General features: G+C 38.1%; 1 protein-coding gene across 1 annotated transcript; it reads left to right on the forward strand.

The window, feature by feature from the left end:
- Positions 1-218: 218 nt before the first annotated feature.
- On the forward strand, positions 219-4,833 carry LOC131689639 (POU domain protein CF1A). Its single transcript, XM_058974873.1, has one exon. It carries the CDS (start codon positions 1,595-1,597, stop codon positions 2,816-2,818), a length of 1,224 nt encoding a protein of 407 aa, XP_058830856.1. The 5' UTR covers positions 219-1,594; the 3' UTR covers positions 2,819-4,833.
- The last annotated feature ends 18,645 nt before the right edge of the window (positions 4,834-23,478 follow it).

Here is a 23,478-nt window from a genome sequence, read left to right on the forward strand (position 1 = left end):
GTGCGGTGAGTTGGACCATTCAATAGAGTAACGCTTTGAGTGCATGAAGTGGTTCGTTCCAGCAGACAGTCTTCGTTGGGTTGGTATGTGTGAGTCTTTAGTCAATCGTTGTGTTCAGGTTTGTGTAAAGAGTGACAGTGAAAATGATCGAGCGAGACACGGGCACCACACCGAGTGCGGTGAATAGTTGAATATATTGTTTAGTCAACTTCTATGATTCGGAGCGTTTGCACGTATATGTCTCGATTGTGCTGTATATTTATTAATTTATTTTTTATTTCATACAACGTTTCTTTCCACCTTGAGAGCTCGGAGAGTGTTTTGGTTCGATTTGAATCCCGCGATGACAGTACGGCGAAAGACGTAGCGAATGAGAAATCTGTTTTTCGGCGATCGTAAAACAATTTAGAAGAATCATTTAACGAATCGTGCGTTGATGGAAAGAATCTTGAAGTCGTTCGTGTTCGCGAATGCTCGTTCGTACAGGCAGAAGAAACCCTGGCCAGTGAAACGCAACTAAGTCTGAATCAAAAGTGTGGTGAATGTTTGCACAAGCGATTACTGAAATTAACAATATTAGAAAAAACAGCACATGAGAACCTGGAAAAATTGTGTGATCGATGAAAATGCAATCGATAGACGTACGTTCGATCTGAGATGGATTTGACGCAATCGCTGTAGTCGAAGAACCAATCGCAAACATACATAATTCGTGGCGTAGTGGAACCAGCAAGTGACGTTTCCGGAACTTCCGATATCGGCGAAAGAAGAAAGCAAGAATAGCAAGTGATCTATGCTAAAGAGTGCACATGTGCACAAGTGTGTTTATGTTTTGATATTTTTTGTCAGTCGGCAAAGTTCTTTGTGGGTCTCGGAGAAACAAATGAAGGAGCCCGAATAAATGCCACAATTAATTTGAATAATCTTGAATGAAGAAATAGAAATTTACATAATTTGTACACTCGCGGGACGCAGTAGCAGCGAAGCCGAAACAACAACAATAGCAACAGTTTTCGTGGCAGCATCCGCACACAGTGAACAAGTAATGTTTGAAGATAAATAAGAAAACGAAAATTCAGTAAAAATTCCAACGCCGGTAAAACAATCCAGAAGAGTTGGAGAGAAGAAAAGAGAAGTTATTAGCGAAGAGTAAACAAAGCAAGAAATGATTGATTGATTCTAGCTGTACTGGAGGATTGAATTGTCGATATTCGGTAGGCATACGCTGGACCGGAGATTGTGACCGCAGCTCACAGGGTGTTGAGTGGAAGCCAGCATAGGTAGATAGAGAAAACAAGTCTCTGATTTGATTTCTTTGACGTGATCAACATTTTTTTGTGTCTTGTGAGACCGGCAGCAGAAACGCAGTTATTGACAGCTTGGTAAAACTGATCGGTCGAACGGGATTTGGTAGTGGAACCGGAAAGCAAATCAGGACAACCAACGCCACCTGACACCGGGAAGAGCAAGATTTCAGCGGTGCTAAGGTGTGTTATGCTAGTGAGCCATTTTCTATAATACCGGAAAACTGAGCCCCAATTTGGAGCCCTACCCCGCCAGCGTGGAAGGGCTTCACAGCCCTAGAGCGGTGGGGATGGCCGCCACCACGTACATATCGCCCAGCGGCGAGCTGGACATGGCATTAGGCGGCGGATACCATACATCTTCACCGCGGAGTGCAGCTGATGCAAACGAGATGAAGTATATGCATCACCATCACCATCAGAGTCATCACCATGTGCCCTCCAGTCCTAGTCCAAATCCGGCTGGATTGGGTTCGGTGACGGGTGGCCTGGGTGGCGTCGGTGGAAACCCATGGGCTGCCCTTCAACCTACAGATCCATGGGCACTGCATTCACACCATCCTCATTCCCACCCGCATGCGACAGACGTGAAGCAGGAAATGCATTTATCGCAACAAAGAGCACAACAAGGCATGGCTTCACCTCATGCCTGGCATGCACCCGTACATCCCGGAACGCATTATGCTACCGGAGGATCTCCATTGCAGTACCACCATGCCATGAACGGTATGCTCCATCATCCTGCTCATCCTGCTCATCACCAAAGTGCACCGCCTCTACATCACTCGTTACGGGGTGAGTCGCCTCAGCTACATATACCACACCACCACCTGCAAGGCGATCGGGATGTGAGTGCCGGCGAAGAAGACACTCCAACATCCGACGATCTGGAAGCGTTCGCAAAGCAATTCAAACAAAGACGAATTAAGCTAGGATTTACACAGGCCGATGTAGGTCTAGCACTCGGTACTCTGTACGGCAACGTATTCTCTCAAACAACGATATGTCGATTCGAGGCTCTACAGTTAAGTTTTAAGAATATGTGCAAGCTAAAGCCACTGCTGCAAAAGTGGCTCGAAGAGGCTGACTCAACCACAGGTTCGCCAACCAGCATCGACAAAATCGCTGCCCAGGGTCGAAAACGGAAAAAGCGAACCAGTATCGAGGTATCGGTGAAGGGAGCTCTAGAACAGCATTTCCACAAACAGCCGAAACCATCGGCACAGGAAATCACTTCGCTTGCCGATTCACTCCAGCTAGAGAAGGAAGTAGTACGAGTATGGTTCTGTAACCGACGGCAGAAAGAAAAACGGATGACACCACCAAACACGATGGGTGGTGACATGATGGATGGAATGCCGCCTGGCCACATGGGTCACGGAGGACATGGCTATCATCCACATCATGACATGCACGGTAGTCCGATGGGTACACACAGCCACAGCCACAGTCCGCCCATGCTCAGCCCTCAGAGTATGGGAGGTGGAGGGCACCATCAGTTAACGGCCCACTAGCAATCAGAGCACCAGGAGTCCAGCAATAATCAGGCGGTGTTTCAACCGATTCACCACCCTGGAATCCTGCAACCACATTCCGTCGCTATCTCCTCCTCCAACAATGGGAATAGCTATAGCATAGCATCGACCACCACAAATACCTCTTCACCACCGTCGTCGACGTCGTCATCTTCTAACGCGGCCGCAGCAGCAGCGGCCGCCTCGGGAGCATCACCATCGTCATCGGCGGCCGCTGCTGCCGCACAAATGTACATAGACCACAGGCATCACCAGCAGCAGCAGCAGATGCACGCTAGGCGGATATTTCAGGAATGGACTCTGCAGTTCGGACCAACCGGAACAGCAACTGGTGCACGATATCTAAACTAACTAAACAGACAAACTGCAAACGAAAGGCAAGCCAACATGGGGCTACGTTGGCAATGCCCGCGGAAAGGACATCAACAATCCGCAACCGCGACACTTACACACGAAACCAACAAAGAAGCAAGCTAGTAAAATGTAATTTAATTTGATGCCCTCTAAATAAATTGTTTAACTCAAAGTTTAAACGCTAAGCAAAAAGCAAAAAAAGCAAACAAAGTGGTGACTTAAATACAATTGGTGAAATCCGATCGAAACTGTGTTTACCTGTACATAGAAGAATATGAGGAGTAATGAATAAGGTTAATATAATCAGTACCGCGTAAGGCAAACATAGTATGAAAAGTAGAATTTATATACGAGATAATACAAGTAAAACAAACAACACACAACAAGAGCTAGATAGAAATGAATGAAGCGAAATTGCAAGAGCGCAAAACCAGAGAAGTTCTAGTGATATATAATGAGTAAAAAATATAGCATGAAAAAAAATACAAATGTGAAGATAATTATGGGAAAACAGAAAATGTCACCATCGAAAATGAGTTCGACTGTAAGTATTCTATTTGACACATTAAAAAAGTGATCCGTAGCAGGCTGCTGATTTGTGTTGGACGATCGCGTTCTGTGCTAACGACGGCGGCTTGCTAAAAGTTTCGACATTCGATGCGTAAAATGACTAAGAGCGTCGTAAGGTGAGTCGCTTCATGGTTGAACGCTGGACGTTCGAAACGATTTCAGAAAATTGCGGCGAAATTGCCGCGGCAAACCATCGGGAATAACCCGGGTTAGACTAGAGCGGTCGTAAATTTTTGAAGTATCGCATTTTACCTTTCCCGTTTCGTACCTTCTTATCTTCTTCCTCATCATCTCGCCGCCGCGCCGTGCTGTTAGGTGCCCAAAGTTATTGTGCCTCGTGCGGGAAATTTCCTGTTCAGGAAATTCCGGTAGTATCCTTTTATGAGCCGATGCCCTGACTGGCGCGGCAGGCCGATTAGTGATGATTGTTTTCGCTCATGTTGCTTTCACACCTTCTGCAGCTAAAAGTCGAAACTGGAGTTTCCATCTGTTAGCCTGCTGCTGCTGCTGCTGTTGGTGCGGTCCCGATTTGCTGGGTCAACAAGGGGCAGGAATATTGACAGTTTGTTTTTTGCCTTCTTTTTGAAGGCAAAAATTTTAAGGGAATTCCCTCGGCGGTCGCCTGGATCGTTGAGCGTAGGATTTTTACTGTACCCGGATTGCCTAAGCCGGGGAATCCCTTTCCCTGAGACGATCTATGTGCTCTATAAAATTGAATGATACGAAGTGAGGAATTAGTTTTCGATGGAGAGTTTTGTGCTTAAGGGCGTGGGACAAAGGCTAGGATAGGATGAAGGTCGAATACCAATGTCCACAGCAGTATACCGAATCTAGAAGAGGAACGGCGAATAAACGAGAAATATTTGTAATAAGCCATGTGAGAAGAAATATAAAGCAAACACCGTTGTATTAAAGTATCTGAGAAATATGAAAAAACTACTGCAAAAAGTGTACGAAACAATTCAAGAACTTAGAATACCAATATTTGTATAAGGGAAATTGTATAAGTACTACGAGAACGGGGAAAAATTCACTAGAAAAAAATCGTTCAGTAAACATTCCAAATAAAATTCCATGTTTTATTTCAATTCACGGTCAAATGTTACTTCCTTTATCACGATCCGCAAAATCCCTCGGCAAGATAAAACGCGGCAACATAGGTCCTGTATATTCGAACAGCCGTACTAATTTAAACGTCCTTATCGGTCACCTAATTTTCCACTTTGTTTCGTTTTTCTCTTGCTGGACAGCGCCACGGTTCAATGGCAGGTGTGCGTTGCGTTTTTGCCGTCGCTGTTTTATTCACGAGCCCAGCTCCTTTGCAGCTTGAGTTCGTTGTTCACTGCTCGAGGTCGTCGCGTCGCATGAAGTTCTTTCTTTTTTCCATTACTTTGGAAGGAACATTTTCGTTTTTTTTCGCAACGGTATTTTTATGTAACCTCGATACTGTCCATGAGAGTGAGGGAATAGCACAGTAGCCTATAAACGAAGAAAAGAACCCATTGATCATTGCGCGTACGAATACGTGGGCCATTTTTGACGTTTCTAAGTTGTTTGTTTCCGTACGGTAGTTTCGTCTTTAGTTATCCAAACAAGCGATTCACAATTGCGAAAGAAATGGCGATGAGTTCTAGTAAATTCTGGTTTGTGTATCAAAGTTAGGTATGTTGTGATGTCAATGTTCTATAGTGGCCACTTAGCCATTTGATTTATTAGCGATTATTTTCGAGTTATTAGGGTAAATGCACCGATCGCAATTTCACTATTGATCATTTTTTCAATATAGTTTTGGGTGCCTATGATAAAATTCACTGTCGTGCTATCTTATGACAAGCGCTATTTAGCGCATTTTTTAGTAAAATGAATCAATTCAGAAAATACAATTGATGCTTACATCTGTTCTGTAATAATCTCTCAAATAATACGAAGATCGATTGAATATATTGAAAAAAATGTTAACGAAAGACGCACTCACACGTGTCATACACGTATTGAAGAAATAATGTGTATGACGTTTCATAATAGTGCTTGGAATATTTCGACATAAATCAAGCATCATTAACTTTTACTCATATCTTTGGATTAAATTGGTCTAGAAATAATCGATGAGATGTAGTTTTAAAGGACACTGGTCAAGATATCTAGCATAGTATTTTTTTGTTACAGTGATGCCAATTATGCGATATTTTCAGTTTGACACTAAAACTTCATTTTTCTCGCAATGCATTGTATTTGCATTTTGAAAATTATTGTGTTCCTGTGACATTTTACACAGAAAAACATCTGAAAATTCAATATAACTTGGGCCAATCCCAAGATACAGAGATTTGAAGAAAAAAGAAATTTCTCATTACGTTTCTCGTCAAATCTTTGCAATCAAGTGGAATTTCATTATATTGAAAGCGCCACTTTGTAGATCAGACAAGTAATGTGGTGTATCCAACTCAGGTTATCCCAAAATTGCTATTTTTTCTATTCCCATAAAAAAATGGTGCCGAATTATTTCGTGATGAATACAAAACATTTTGCACTGCAAAACCGAGTTGAGGTTAGGTATTGCGTGAGGAAAACAAACCAAACTCCTTAGGCTTGACTTTGCATTTGTGGTTGTAAATAAGCTGTCAGAAATCTTAATAAGACAAGGAAGAAAAATCTGCCATTCTCCATAATTTCATGACTTTTTTTTGAAGTACGGTTTTTGATTGCTGACAAACACGCCCTAAACTTTTTAGGATGTAATCGCATGCTTAAACATGAAATCATGAGAGATGTTTTAAATTTCTCGCAACTATGAAAGAGCTTGTCATTGAGATACTATGGCGGTACCAGGAATAACCGATATAATCTGCAATTTTAAAACTTCCTGTGCTCTAATAATTATGGCTAGTTTCCATGATGTAGCTCCAAGCTATTCATATATTGGATATGAAAATCTACCTCCTGGAACATATGGAAAAAGAAATTTTTCACTCTTACTGACTACTCTAACTACTGAAACACACTCCCTATCAAATTGCATTACGTGGAAATGACAAACTAACCAAAATTTAGTAACGCAATCTTAGACTATCGTTCAATAACGGGCGAATGACCACCCGGTTAAAGCCCTCAATAAACAAATTACAAATTATCGTTCAATAAGGTGTTATAGTACGAACCATTTAGTAAGGGACTGGCTAGGATGAATTTGATGCAGCTAACTAACATTCCTACCTCCACATATCGAGTTTGACAACAGACATATCTAGTCGTTTATTTTGACGTTAGAATTTGGAGGAAAACAAATCCTTTATACGTCAAATTTGACGGAAAACAAACAGTTTCTGAGTCAAAGGGGAGGATGGAAGTACAAAGAATGCAAGTTCTCAGTGTGCGTATTTCTATTGTCAGTTATCTCCATTGGTTTGTTTTCACGAAATCGAATGGGATAGCTTTGATAGCGTTAAATTGACGCTGAATTTCGCAAATTACATTCAAGAGATCGTTATCTTGGAAAGATTTGCTAATTTTTTATTATAATTAGATAGTCTTTACGAGTATTGTTTTTAAATCAGTTTTTTATGCTTTAACTATAAAACTAAACTTAGTTTTGGTTATAAACTGATAAATGGTGTACAAAATTCCATATCTATTAACATGTAAGTCCTTATGTGATCCGGAAAAATGATACCGACACAAAACATGATGAGATAACTTCGAAACCCTTTAAGTCTCATGATTTTGGATATGTTAATATTCTAAAATAAAATTAAGATATTAACTCACAATAATAATTCAGAAATTTCAAACAATCTCATAAGCATAAGCATAAGAGATCCATTGATTCAGAAATTGCAATTACCCTCAAACCCGTCAAGATAATGGCACCGGTGGTTGAGTGGTATGCGTGACCGTTTCTCACCCCAGTGCGTCTTGGTTCAATCCCAGCCGAGGCAGTTGTGATTTTCTGACGTGAAAAATCTGTGGTCGTGGCTGCTTGTGGATGGGAAGTTAACCCGTTGGTCCCGATCCGTGTGTTGATGGGTTTAGATGGTTTAGTCACCTCTCTGGCGTTGGCGATAGGCGCTCAGTGCGGTCAGAGACCGGCGGAAGAGCAATCACGAAAATACCCTAAAAATTTCTATTGTCAAGTGATAGTAAGTACACAGGGAGTCAGTTGTTAATTTTAGCTACGCTGATCCAGTTTGCCTTGCATCACTAATGAACTACTTATACAGGGTGTTTGTTCATGGTTAATAATCTATCACGATAGTCCCAACTAAATGTTGGATTCGCTCCAAAAATGTGCAACTTGTTGAAAAATTTTAATTTAGTTTCTATTTTCAAATTTGACAAATTTACAATTATTTCAAACCAAATTTTACACTGATTGTTATTAAATGATATTATTACGGTTTACGTGTTGTGCAATATTCAGTTGAAATCGAAATTTCAAAACTCTCTCCCCTGATTTTTTTTCTGCATCCGCCGCTGACATGACATGTTCCATTTGAAAGCTGAAATTTTTTAAATGGTGAATAAAGCTATCAGTCAGTTAGCGCTGAACTACACAAAACTTAGTGTTTTCGATAGGGTTCTCGTTTCTTTTGTCAAAATAACAAATTACGAACATTACAATTATTATTATCCATAAGATAAATTTCAGAAAGACCCGTAATCCCAACGCTTTTTAACATAATATTCCTACCTCATCGTAGGTATTGTAATTTCATTGTCAACTATTTATGCTACATATACTTATTTCCAAGATTTTGTTTGAAAGCTGAGATATTTTCCTTGCAAAGAATTTCAAATATTTAATATCTTTTAGTTAAGAGCATTAAGTAACTTTTTACAAAATTAAAAATTATTGTTTTCGAGAAAGTTCATAATTTTCCACATTATTTAGTAAAAAAGTTTACCATTGAATTTATTCAATTGATGTCTCTCAACATTCTATGGAACTTGTTCTTCGAACCTTTATCGCTATCTTTTTTGTTTCGTTGTAATCTAATAGCAAACATCAACAAAAATTTAATGTAGTTCGAAATAGTAAATTTTTCATATGAATATTGCGTCCAAACGAAAACAAATAATATGTTGTGAAAGAAATAATTGTACACCCAAATCAACAATCTTTTGCAATAATTGCAATCGACAATCTCTTGCAAATAATGTTAGCATCTCTTGCAATTTTGCAGTTAAAACTCCTTGCAATTTTGCTGTTATATAACATCACTTCATCTTTAGCTATACCTACATACGTTTTTTGAACACAACTATCAAAGGATTGTCACCACATTCACGAGCCTATGCTGGTTGTTATAGCAACGTACCCGAGTTTTTATTTACCGTCTACTTTTTATTCATTCCTCACCAACACAGACGCTTATTCATAACAACCCAATTTTGAATTGCCACTCAATTTCAAAAAAAGTGCACGTAGTCAAAAATTGAGATTACTAAGTATTGAGTTTGGGATAAAAATGTCAAATTTGCATATAAACTTAATTTTTTCTGCCGAATCTCAGCTTTTTTCGCATCTTTTGCCGAAATCTCAACAGCTGAGATCTCAGTAAAAGTTTTTTTTGCCGAGATCTCGGTAAAAGTGACGTTTCATAGCTGAGACTCGGAAAATATTTTACTGAAAATCAGCAATCAAACCTTACTTTACTGAGATATCGGTTTCTGAATTAACTGACTACACGGCTGTTGGGAAATTGCTGAATAGAATTGAGTGTGTACATTTTACTCAAAAGGCAACTACGGGAAATAATCAATCCGCATTTTTAATATAACTACAAAGATATTCATTGGTATTTCAAATGTCATTTACCTGATCCTCCAGGCCGTTGTCCAGGCGTGTGCGACGTCTGGACATTTAATCCGAGGATCTTTCTCTACATCTATCCACATCTGCCGATCGGCATATTGTAGAAATTGCAAAAACTACAAAAGCACAACTGGAAGTTAGATTTGAATACAAGCAAAACTCAATGAAGCTTTGAATACAAGCAAAGTCAATGCCTGGCTCCGCACACTTTTGAGAGTATATTTGTCAGTTAGAACTTTGAAAATTTAATGTTTACTCAAGAGATGAGTTAGTGCTACTCAAATTAAAACTCATTTTTTGACATACTGCTATTGCTAATTGAGTGCATCAAACTCAAATTTTGAGTAGTATTGAATGAGCGTGTAATTAAACACAATAGTGTGACGCATTCATCGCACACGAGACAGTATCGAATTGCGGATGTGCTGATTGTACGAGTTCAACGCTGTGCAAGAACAGAACAGTACCAATAGTCAGTGCTACGATGCGCAAGATCATGCGTTCAAGTCTGGGTGCGTCCGTTACCTTTTTTCATTAATCGTGCAACCGTCCAAGTGTTTATAAATGACTTTTATTCACTCATAACTATCTGATAGCATGGTTGGATGGATAAAGTATTCGCTAGTAATCTGTCCGTGCGGGTTTGTTTTTCAATGCCAGCAGTCTTTTTTGTCAAACGCGTATTGGTCACCAATACACGTACATCACTGATACATAGGCACAATCCGTATTTTCTGTTTCTTGCATTACATGCAAATAAGTTTTCTGCAACTTTTGCACATTACCAGAACTCTTGCAATTTGAGCTAGTGATCCTTCTATCAATACAAATAATTCGTACCGTGCTTGTTTTGGATGTATGACTTCCTGAGATGCATCATTTCGATGATTATAATGGTACCAAAAATTCACTCACTTCCATTTCACTTCTTAAATGAAATTAAATTCTTTTAACTGAATGCTATTTGGACTTTCTTCTCTGGTGAATTTTCTCAGCTTTCCAAGGCAAAGAAACAAGACGTCGCATATAGATAAGATAAGACAAAATTAGTCAAACATATACAATTGACTGATAGGAAAAACTACCCCGTCGACCCACCCCTGAGTCGATTCCTAGTCCACCCGGAATATCTGGTTCAAATTTGAAACAAATGGGACAAGTCTAGTTACTGGACGCATGTTGGTTTGTATGGAATTTTTCGACAATTTACGTGGAGAGAATCGAAAGGCCCGCCTTTTGATCGTTAGGTGACACTCTATGCATCAGATTATCACTGGAACTTTGTCCAAGACTGCACGTCAATTGCTTTTGTGAAAGTGAATATGGTAACTTGTGTGAAAGAGTGCGTAAACATCAATCGGTTAAATCGTGTGAAATACTTTACTTTTCGTTGAAAACTTTGCGGGCGCCTATTGCTAATCGAAATATCATTCAGATAAGTATAGTGTGTAGTCATACAGACTATTATTGTTCTGTGATTTTCAGATTTCATTTCGCTGCGGCTGGCTTTATAAGCTTGCCCGCAGTGGAAGACGCAGTGTTATATTGTTCTTTGGTATTGTCCCGCTTCTCCAGCTGTAGTTTAATTTGCCTATAATGAGCGGCCTGTGTGCAAAGTGTACGAGCACGGTCAGTCTCGCCGAAGGCCTGGTTGTATGTCTTTTTTGCGGTGATAAATATCATCAAAAATGTTCCGGGCTAACAAAGGCCATGGTAAATTGGGTGGCAGATAATGCAAGTCTTTGCTACAAGTGTGCGAAGTGTTTATCAGATCAGTCTTCTGGTGTGCAGGATGTTAGTTCGATATCCATTGAGTTGAATAAGAAGATGGAACAATTCGCTTCCATTTTTGAGTCTCTCACTGATGCCCGAAAAAACATCGATGCACAGATAAACATCGCAGTAGAAAACGGAATAGAAAAACTGATCAGGTCTTTCAACAACTCTCTCGAGAGTAAATTGGCTAGCTTGGAAAACAGTGTTGCCAAAAAGTTGGAAGATTTGAAAAGTTGTTTAAATGAAAATGTTAAGCGTGAAATTGAATTAGTTGGAACGAACAGAAAGAGGAATTTCAGTAATAGGAAGGTTCATTCTGAATCTGACGGGAATCCCAGTAGAAAACGAAAAATTTTGACGAATAAAGAAGATGAACCGATGTTAATTGAAATAGACGATGATGGAAATAATGACGAGGTTTTTGATAAAAATAGTAGAATTACTTACGCGAATGTTTTGTCGGGAGCTACTGGGACGAATAAAATTAGAACTAGAAGTCAAACGAAACGTAAGGCTCGCCCGGTCATTGTGATTAAACCAGTCGAGCCGTTGCAATCGAGTGACGACACGAGGAATGAATTAAAAAATAAATTAGATCCAAAGGTGCACAAAATTAGCAACTTTAAAAACGGTAAAGATGGCTCGATTATTGTGGAGTGTGCAACTCGGGATAATATTGAATCGGTGAAAGAAAACATTGTAAGCAATCTGGGTGAAAAGTATAATGCTGTTATACCGATACCCGGTAAACCGAAGTTGAAAATAATGGGGATGAGTGATCGATACTCTGAGGAAGTTTTCGTTGACTTATTAAAGAATCAGAATGAGGGCATTCCGGTCGATTATGTTAAAGTTGTTGCCAATTTTGAAAATCCACGCTTCAAGTATAACAAATACAATGTTATAATTGAAGTTGATAAGAACACTTATAGCGGCCTGATGTCAGCCCGTACGGTGAACATTGGTTGGGATAGGTGTTCTGTTTTAGAGGCCTTTAACGTGCTGCGCTGCTTCAACTGTGGAGAATTTGGTCATAAGAGTACGGGATGCGTTAATAAAGAAACATGCTCCAGATGTAATGGAGCACATAGAACATCTGAATGCTCGTCAACTGATTTTAAATGTGTAAATTGTATAAAAAAGAATAGTGAACGCAAAATGAATTTGGACGTAAACCATGCGGCATTTAGTAAGCAGTGTTCAGTATATCGGAGACTGCTAGAATCGAAAAAAAGCAACGTTTTGTTGAGTGAATAGCAACTAACAAACGGGAGGCTGTCTGAAATATTATGCTTAAATATAGCTGGGTTGTCTACAAACTTTGTTGCAATGCGACATCTTGTAGAAAACAAACGTCCATTGTTGGTTTTTGTATCAGAAACACATATTGTTAATGCTGATGCATTTGATCAGTATAGCATTCCGGGTTATAAAGTTGCTTTTTGCCTATCTCATTCCAGACATACCGGTGGAGTTGCTATTTACGCCAAAGAATCGATTAAATTCAACGTTCGGTTAAACGAAGCAGTTGATAATAATTGGTTCTTGGGTATATCAGTTGAAAGAGGCATGCAGATGGGAAACTTTGCAGTAGTATACCATTCTCCTAGTTCTAGCGATCGACGATTTTTAGAAATTTTAGAAAACTGGTGGGAGAATTTCGTTGATTTAAGCAAACTTAATGTAATTTCGGGCGATTTCAATATTGATTGGCTCAACGATCAAAATTCGAATCAGTTGAAGCAGTTGGCTGAGTTTTTCAATTTCAAGCAAACGGTTAGTGAGTTTACAAGAATTTCCAGACACAGTAGAACATTGATAGATCACGTGTATTCCAATTTTGATGGGGTTCATTCGTATGTAGAGGCCGATTGTAAAATTTCAGATCATGAGACAATTTCAATTTTGCTGGAGAGTGAACCAAACCGTGAGGAGGATAAAGTTAAAATTAAGTGCTGGAAAAGATATTCGAAACAAGCCATGTCTCAACTGGTTTCGAGAAGCCTGGATTTTACGGAATTGAATGGAAATTTGGATAACAAGGCAGCTGTTCTAACTAATGTGTTAAAAGAGTGTACAAATAGTTTAGTTTCTCAAAAGTATATTAATTTAAATAACTCGAACAGCTGGTACTCTTTAGATCTTTTGCGCCTGAAACGTAAAAGGGATAAAAAGTACAAGAAATTTTGCAGAACTAATAGTGAACGTCTTTGGAATGGGTACACACACGCGCGAAATATTTATTCACGAGCTTTGAAAAAGACCAAATGTGAGTACATTCAAAGGAAGATCGATCAACATCAAAACAACAGCAAAGAGTTATGGAAAATCCTAAAGAATTTAATTAAACCTAAACCTAGTTCCTCGCAGTCCATAACTTTTAACGGGGTAGAAGAACAATCTGAGCAAATAATAGCTGAAAAATTGAACAGTTATTTCGTTAACAGTGTGCAACTGATCAATCAAAGTATTGAGCTGGTCAGTGAACCTGCGGAAATAACACAGCCGATTAATATTAACTGTAGATTTGATGGATTTCACCCAATCACTTTTGAACAATTGAAAGATATTTGTTTTTCTTTGGGAAAATCGGCTGGTATCGATAATGTCAATGCAAAAGTGATACAGGATTGCTTTCATGTCATCGGACACGATCTGCTGGACCTTGTAAATGAATCGCTACAAACGGGGCACGTGCCGACAGTTTGGAAGGAATCACTTGTGATTCCTATTCCCAAAGTTACTGGGACGGATAAAGCCGAAGAGTACCGCCCCATTAACATGTTGCACACATTAGAGAAAATTTTAGAACTTGTTGTTAAGGGCCAGCTGATGAGTTATTTGAATAATAATAATTTGCTAATTCCGGAGCAATCGGGATACCGAGAGGGACACTCTTGCGAAACCGCTTTGAATCTAGTGTTAGCAAAATGGAAAGAGAAAATCGAGGTTAAAGAGACTATTTTTGCAGTATTTTTGGATCTGAAACGCGCTTTTGAGACAATTTCGAGACCATTACTTTTGAAAACTTTAGAGCGATTTGGTATCGGAGGGATAGCGCATAAGTGGTTTGAAAACTATTTATGTGATAGAACTCAGAAAACTAGTTTCAACGATTTTGTATCTAGTCCTCTCGGCAATCCTCTTGGAGTGCCGCAAGGTAGTGTCTTAGGTCCTATTTTATTTATTATGTATATAAATGACATGAGGCGAGTTTTACGATTTTGTGACTTAAATTTGTTTGCTGACGACACTGTTCTGTTCATTGCAGCTAAGGATATAGATGAAGCCGTGGCGCATTTGAACGAAGATTTGCATTCCCTTGCTCGTTGGTTAAAATTTAAACAATTAAAGTTAAATGTTGCTAAAACTAAATATATGATCATCTCTTCGGCTAATACTAGGCCTGACGTTAACGTTGAAATAAATGGTGAGACTATTGATCGCGTTAGTGAATTAAAATATCTTGGAATAATCATTGATGACAAGTTAACCTTTAAGTCTCACATCGACAATGTCATCAAAAAGATTGCTAAAAAGTATGGTATATTGTGTCGTCTGAAAAATGATTTAACAATTAGTAGTAAAATTTTATTATATAAATCTATTGTTTCACCACATATTGACTTCTGCCCATCCATTTTGTTTCTTGCCAATCAAACACAAATATTGAGGTTACAGCGATTGCAAAATAGAATCATGCGATTAATTTTAAAATGTAACAGATACACTTCCTCTAGTTTCATGCTAAGCGCATTACAATGGCTCTCTGTGAAGCAAAGAATTTATTACTTAACAATGGTGTTCATTTTTAAAATTATTAATGGAATGCTGCCTCGATATTTGTGTGATCGAATTGAAAGAGGAAGTGATGTGCATAGATACAACACTAGAAACGCGTCGGATCCAAGAACACCAAACTTTTTATTTAGTAGATCACAGAACTCCTTGTTGTACAAAGGAATAAGCTTTTTCAATTCGATGCCTAGGCATATTAAACGTGCAGCAACATTAGCGGAGTTCAAAACACTATGTATTTAACACGTAAAATCTGCTTTGTAGACAGATTTTTTGAATTTTTATATTTTGGAGTTATTTGAATAACTATGTAATACCACGAAGATTGTATTTTTTTTCTCTTCTATTATTTGCATTTAGTCACACTAAGTTATTATATTCGCTATGATGATGATGGATTTTTGTTACTTGTTTATTAAAGCTATTAAAAAATAATGAGATGTCTACAAAAGTCTGAGCCACGCGCGCGCTAAGCAGATAGAGACTAACTTGAAATCGAACATGGTGACCAGCACTAAAAGCTCATCGGGTTGAATCGAAGCTTTTAGACTTTTGTTGTGATCAGGGTCTGATTTGATGATGGAGTTGTGTTGACTTTGCTCGACAATAGAGTTAAGTTCGGTTATTGCTGCGATAGTGGTAATAACGGAGTTAGCTCGTTGAGTATGGGGCTTGATGACTCCTTCTGATAACTACTAGATATCGGGTTCAATTCCTGATCAATCAAGGATGTTCTCGGATAGGAGTATCCCTTGATTGCCTTGGGTTAATGGTAGGAAACTTTCAATAAAGGGGTCTGATGTGGATGATATAACTCGACCGGACTCTGCACTGCCACTAGGCTCGTCACTGCTCACCTTAGCAGGTGGTAGTACCGATGTCTTGGTCAGGCGGGAGGAGTCTTACAGAGAATTATCGGAAATGGAAACTATTGGGTTCAATTCCCGATTCTATCAAGTATCTTCCCGGAATGGAAATTTTCTTGATGGACCCTGGTTGTTGGCGGAATATTCGAAATGTATCTGGTTACGTTCTTTTGAAGGAAAGCTATGTCTGCAAATTGAACCAGTCCGTTTCTTTTTGTTAACTGGTTTTGTTATGGATCAAAATATTAATTATCTTTTAGATAAATCGTTCAGCTCACACCTTTGTGGGGGTATGAGGTGGGACCATCATCATCATCATCATCAATCCGACTTTATTACAAGTTATGAAGCTGTTAACGAAGTTATGTCTGAATCAGTTTTGCTTGGAGCCTAGCAGTGCATGACTGTGTAGTAGTATTCGATTCCTATGAACTATACATTTTGGTGAAATAATGGTTACGGTTAGCAAAACTGGGTTAGGGTATCTTCTACAAATTTGTAGTGTAGGCATTTTGCAGAAATTCTTCTAAACTTGTCGGTATCCTATACCTCTTCCTCGAAAAGTTCTTCTAAACATACCGCTCAGCTAAACTTGGCCATTATTTTATAGAAATGTATAGATCGAGGGAATCAAGTCGTGATACATAACCATGCGCTGTCAGACCTCATGTAACATTGACTCAGACATCACTTCGCTAAAAGCTTAATAACTTCTTCTAACAAATCCGGATTGACTTGTAGTCTTCGACAAAGTTGTAACAATTACATTATCTTTCTCAATTCTCCTTTATGATAATCTGATGCGTACAGTGCCGCCTACCGGTGAATAGGCAGCTATTGGGTTTTCCTCATATAAATTGTGGAAAAATCCCATACAAAATTCAGGTACGTTAGTTCACAGGGGCGGATTCAGAAAAAAATTTCGGAAAGAGTCCGAGAGATTAATAACCATGAACCACACATTGTATCAATTAGTAATATTGGCTACGTTGAAAAATCCTCATGTCAACCTAGTAGTTCGAACGAGTAGAAATCTGATATATTCCTACTATAGATACGTCAAATTTATGGTCTTTTGGATACGCCTTCTGCTTGTCCAGACTCTAACTCTAGGGTGCTGCCTAGAAAATGTTTGCGATTTTAATCACGGCTAAAATCGCAGCTCACTTATCTTATTGGCTCTCAACCGTGAAACTTATCCGCTCGACACGCCAAGTAGATTTCCTTATTAGCACCAGTCAAATGCTGACGAAAGTATTTCCTTTCCTTGATGATTTATGATGGTTCTTCTATTTCATTTTAGGATAAACAATACATAGTTTTACAAAAATTAAATTACAGGTGATAAGAAAACCCTCGTTTGTTGCGAATTATCAAGATGCGGTATTATTTTTGTATAATTGAGGTTAGGTTGGTTGTTTAGGTAGGTGAAAGTTCACCTAAAATTTGGATTTGTCGGTTGATAATCTCGACTATCTTTAATCCAGTGATTTTTGCCGACTATCGAGTTTTCTATCCAGATTCCAATATCCGAATTTCATTTTAGTATAAACTGAACACGGAGCAACGAATTCTTAGTGACGTTACAAGAAATTTACCTTCTATACAATCTCCAGAGGTAAAAACATATTTTTTCATTAAAATTACTTTTCATCCGCCTTAGATCGGGAATACTCAACATTGTGCTAAGTATACTTAAATTCGAGTTGAATTTACCCTATTATATGTATACTTCAAACCACCCAACTGTATTATAATGAATGGAAGATCTCGAATTGGGTTATTAAATGAGAAAAAACTCTTTTTTATTACATACTTACAAGCTAATTTTCGTGATTGCAACAATGTATTTTTCCATCTCAGGAAACGTGAAAATAAACTTTAAATTTAAAATAAAGAAATATATTGACAGTCTGGATTTGACACTATCAGAAGGATTTGACATTTCTAATTTCACGACAAATTATGCCCTGTCAAAAAAAATGAACACATGTTTTCCCGGTTTTCCCGCAGGGTTATTTTTATTTGACATAAACACCATACAATGAATAAAGTTTTTTTTTCATTTTGGGTGTTGTCTTGATAGGCCAGATGTAAACAACCGCAGTTTTCCTATGTATGGTTGCCAAGTTTATATAAGATTTATTTTAAAAAACAAAAAAATCGTTTTTACGGACCATAACGAATTTTTATTGAAATAATGTTGTATTATGTATATTGGACCTAAAATTTATCGAATGGAATGGAAAACTGCATATAGCTTAATGACCCAATTAATCGAACCTTTCAATTTGTTTTTGAAGGCAATTATGAAATTTATCCAAGTTTAGGTTAAAATATCCTATTCTTCAGGTTGTTATTATTTTTCCGTGTAGACTTCAATGTTGAGTTTGATTACTGTTATAATTAGTTTCGAGAATTTGGTTTTTATTAGTCGGACGAATTCAAATTCTACGTTAGCGAAACTGAACGAACGACAGCAAAAACTTGCAATGTTGAGCTATTCTAGTAGTAAGACATCTCGCAGTACCTTGTATAGGTAGTGCCGTTTTCGATGGATGGCACCGGTGCAGTGCAGTTATCTTCAGTGCAACTGTCAATCTCTTGAGCTAGCCTAGCCAATCTATCTCTTATTGAGAGCTCTGCTAGATTCCAACAATGGAATGGAAGGTTGCCATCTTGTCCGCAATTCTCTCAGCATATCTATCCGTGGAGGATAGCTAGTGTAGTGGAAAATCAGAGGAACATACACAGTTTTTGCACTTCTGCTCTAAAGATCAAAACCTGTGCAAGAAACTAGCTGAAAAGCCTATAAGTTACGTGAACCCATCTGCCATTACTTTCCAATCTATTCGCATCTCGATCATGGACAGTTTCGAACTCCGGTTGGCTTCTTACAGCGCAATCCACGCTCATAACCATTCCCCGAATAAGCAGAATGACATTCATTCCCTTTGTTTACGTGGTAACCGTGGAAACGAGGAATAAACGATTAGGTTTAAAAACATGATAACACACAGGGTAAACAAATATTAAAATTAAAAATCCATTACAAATCGTTCCCCTTTTTCCGTTTTTTAGGTAACCATTTATCTCATTTGGGCCAGTAAAGCCAGTCACCATGTTCTCATTCATCTGAGTTGATGCGTTAGTTAAGGATTCGACATTTCACGCGCTTATTTTTGCATTCATTAGCATCTGTCAAAAAAACATCCGTTTGTTTTGGTTTTGTTGCACGTTCCGCTGAAGCAAGCAAACGTCCACTTTGTTTGTTTTGCAAAGCTGTTGTAACGGCAGATAATAGAATCGGTACTTGACTTAACTTTTTATGTGTTAGGCATTTCGAATCAAAACATTGTAAAAGCGATATCTCATTTTTGTTATTTAATGTGTAGAAAGAAAGTAAACAAAAAAACGACAACAAAGTTTAGACAGAAAATGCTTATAATTCTACGGTTAGTTAATTGTGAAATCGTGAAACATGATTGAACTTAATAAAGGTTTAAGTGAATAATAAAAAAAAACAAAGTCATGCGCAAATGTAAGTAGGGTAAAAGTACATTACACTTTATTATCGAAGGAATCTGCATAAAGAAAAGTAATCAGTGTAGAGGTGAGCAACAACCAATTCATGAAAAATATATGAAGAAAAATACAAAGAAATTATAATAAACCTCTTATGAGTTTGTCGACTGTAAATACTTGTAGAAAGACGTTTTCGTTTAGTACGTTTTCCGTTTTCGTTGCTAGTAAGTTTCAATGCCTTACTCATTGAACTTAACTGTTTATTTTTGTGTTTGTGCGTAACTTAGTTTCGTTTAATCAAAATTGGCACTAACTAAAGCGTTGAGAGAAATAAAATCAAACACTTTAATCAAAGTAAAGTCACCGAAAAGAATAGTTTATGTGAAGAGAAAATATGCATTCCATTTGAAAGTAAACGTTTAAACGATTCTGACAAAATTGTCCAAAACAATATTAACTAGAGACAGGACTTAATTATTAAATTGATTTATCGTCTCGATTCTTGCAAAGATTACTTTTACTGATTTATCGAAAAACATGTGACAAGGAAACAGAGAAGAAAGATTAAGCTAAGTAATTAATTATTAGAGTTATTATTATTCTATTATAATTATTATACACGAAAAGGCAACAAGAAAAACCAATTTTATTAAAAATATTTATGATGAAAACAAAAAAACGTTTATTTTTCCTTTGATTTTTCGCACTTCGAACCAAAACGTCTAGGAAGAGAATGCCTTTAAAATCGTTCCCATCTGTGCTTGTTTCGGCTGTCGGTATTGGTTCTAACGGCTGCGGTAATAGATTTTCCTCCCTTTTCGTACTACATTTCTTTACACAATTCGCCAAAACGGCCCCAACTGACACCAACACATCGAAACGAAACCGTAGTAGTTGAAGCAGAGTCGAGAGTCGAAGAGAGCGTTCAAGTTGAGTACCTACCTGTGCCGTTGCTTCAAATCCAACCCAACCCAACGCCAACCCACCCTATCCTACCGTCGCATCGTCATTCCACTGGCTGAACTGGATGCTGTGTTTTGTATCCTGTCACCGTGTCCTCCCTCGCCTTTTTGGAGTACCGTCGGTGGTACACGGCACAAGACTTCCGGCGGGATGACGACTGCTCCGGTTGGTACCTACCGATGGGGAGTTGGTAGCCATGGAAACCGTGTGGCGTTTTCCCGTGCACAGCAGCATCAGAGAAACAACACATGGCTGCCTCTGTGTGTGCGCGGGACGAACATGTAGTTTTTCCGTCGGCGACTTGGATTTATGGCGGCATGGGCAGAATGCTAGCGACCAAGTGCGTTCCGGTTTGTATTGGTGTGTCTCCACGCGGTTGTCATTGCCAGCGACACACTACAAGTGTCATCATCACAGCAGTCGTCGGTAGTGTCATCATTGCGGGCCGTGATGCTTTCAGACTCTGTCGCCATTTTAATGATGATGGAGAAGGTTTTTGTTCGCCCCACCGCTGCCGTCGCGGTGTTTCCTACGTGCGGTAGATGAGCTGCAGGTTTTTTTTCGGGATGTTAGGGCAGCATGATGGTGGCACAACAGTTTGCCAATGCGTGGTTGAAATGAGTGGTAAGTATAAATGAACATTCAGGCTTGTTTGTTTCTTTTGATCGGTTGTGAAAAGCGAAAAGCTGCTCTGACAGTTGAGAATTCTCATTTGATGAGTATTAGAGTAATGTCAAAATACTGAATGGCTTAACCAGCTTGGAAAAGTCTGAAAATCTGTGGCTTATAGAAAAATAAATATATGTTTGACGATTCGTATTATAGGCGTTAACCTGTGATTCAATTTTAAAATCTTTTTCACGATAAGTGTTTATTATCGCACGTCTTTTTCTTGCTTAGGCTGTGAACCATTTTAAAAAATATTTAACATTAGGTTCAAATCTGACAATTTGGAAAATTTACAAAATAACCCTGTTCTAGAGCATGGTTAAATTGGACAGTGGAATGGTTAAATTTGACAGCACCTTTGTTAAAATTTTTGCACCTGATGCAGAATAAAAAGGTGGGATCTATATTTTTCAATAGAAAATCAAGGGAGAAAGATGGAAGCGAAAACATTTTATTTCAGGTTTTGTTTGAGTTATTTCATGATGTGGATGTTTACGTTTCGATGCAATGACTGTTATACTTAATGTAGCAAAACTCTAATATTAAAATATCGACAAATGTTCACATTCGGTAAAATTTTACCATTCGAGGGAAAATAATTTTCGAACTGCCAAAATCGCCAAATGGTTCACAGCCTTAGTAGAAAAGAAGCACATTTTTTACATCTTAAATAAATTCGTGGAAAATCATGGCTTTATCATTTTCTCCAATCATGTAGTACATTTTAGTATCCATACATTTACGTGCTTTTTTGCGGAAACATTAGCAACTCCATGGCTTTAGATACAGAAGTTCCCATATCATACCAGAAGATAAGGTCGTATGGTATCTTGTCGAGATAAGTTGGACATAATATTGCGCACTTCCCACCAAACTGGACTCCGCACTTTCAAAGTGCGAGTGATCAAACTGCTACTGAAAACTGCGAGCTGTCAAAGCACTTGTATTTCAAGTGATAGAGATGGTACTTTCATAAATAGACCAGACCATTAGGAGAATTTAATAGAAAAATAGTAAGTGCGCAGTGCGGTTAGAATCCAGGTTTTAGTGCCACAAGCAATACGCTTGATTTTATTTTGTTTATCATAGTAGATAAAACGCGAAAAGGAAAGCTAGGGATATGGCTTTTAAATTTCTATCTCACTGAGATTCGAACAGAGCTGCTCGGGGCCCCTGGGCAGTCTTGAAGTAAGGGGAGTGAACAGGAGTTAATCTCACATAGAGTAACATTCGATGAAAACACAGCAATGTCCCGTTTTTACAAACCAATCGAAAAAAGTTGTTGATGAAACTGGGAAGGTGATGAAATTGGGAAATTTTTTATCTAAATTTTTTTATTCAACATAATTTAAAGTAACCTGAGAACTATCTGAAGTTGTCTTCTGGTAGAAAACTTAAACCGGTATCTTACTGAACCGTCCGACAACTAATTATCTAACTTCTAAGCAAAGAATCGATCTGAAATTTTTCAGGTAGGATAATCTTCTTAGAATTTATCTTTTGTTTTTTTTGTTGATGGATGTGTGTTCCTACTTACAAGTGAATAGATCAATTCTCTTGGATAACATAATTCGTCTCTTAAGGCCAGGTTCCTCCAAAAACGTGTTTTTTTTTAAATTCCATTTATTAGTGCAACAATATTTTAAAATTAAACTTTTTACAGATAAAAGTACAACTACTAAACAACTTAAAACATGTTTTTTGAGGGCATGTTCAGGAGTGTTTCAATTCTAGATTCATAATTTTGCCAATTCGATAATATAAAACTGAAAATTTTAAAACTAGAGCTTGCTATCCCCAGCAGCAGTTTTAGTGGGTGATTCAGTTTAAAATTGATGTTTCGCCATACCATGCATTAATTTTTCCTTAGTCTATCAGGTCTAAGTGTCTGTGTGGAGTACTCTCCATGTATTGTAAACGTGTTTTAAAATCAGCAACAAAAAGATCGGCGTCGTATAACTTTTTTAAATTTTTAAACGCTCAGCTGAGGATGGGAACTCCTAAATAACATAAAACGCTCCTGAACATGCCCGTACTATATACAACAACAATATTGCCAAAACGGAACCCATTTGTTGCCAAAATCGGAGTGTGCCAAAAATAGAACATGCCAAAAACGGAATCTTGCTATAATTCATATCCTACTGTTTTATAATAATAGTGGTCAATTCAGAGAAGACTATTCAATGTTTTTCTTTAGTAAAATTTATTTGAATTATTTTCAAAGCGAAATATCAAACTAACACGAATCTATGAATATAATAGGGATCATCCATAAATAACGTAGCATTATATGGCGGAGGGGA

The sequence above is a fragment of the Topomyia yanbarensis genome, chromosome 3, assembly GCF_030247195.1.
Source record: "Topomyia yanbarensis strain Yona2022 chromosome 3, ASM3024719v1, whole genome shotgun sequence".
NCBI classification, from domain to species: Eukaryota; Metazoa; Arthropoda; class Insecta; order Diptera; family Culicidae; genus Topomyia; species Topomyia yanbarensis.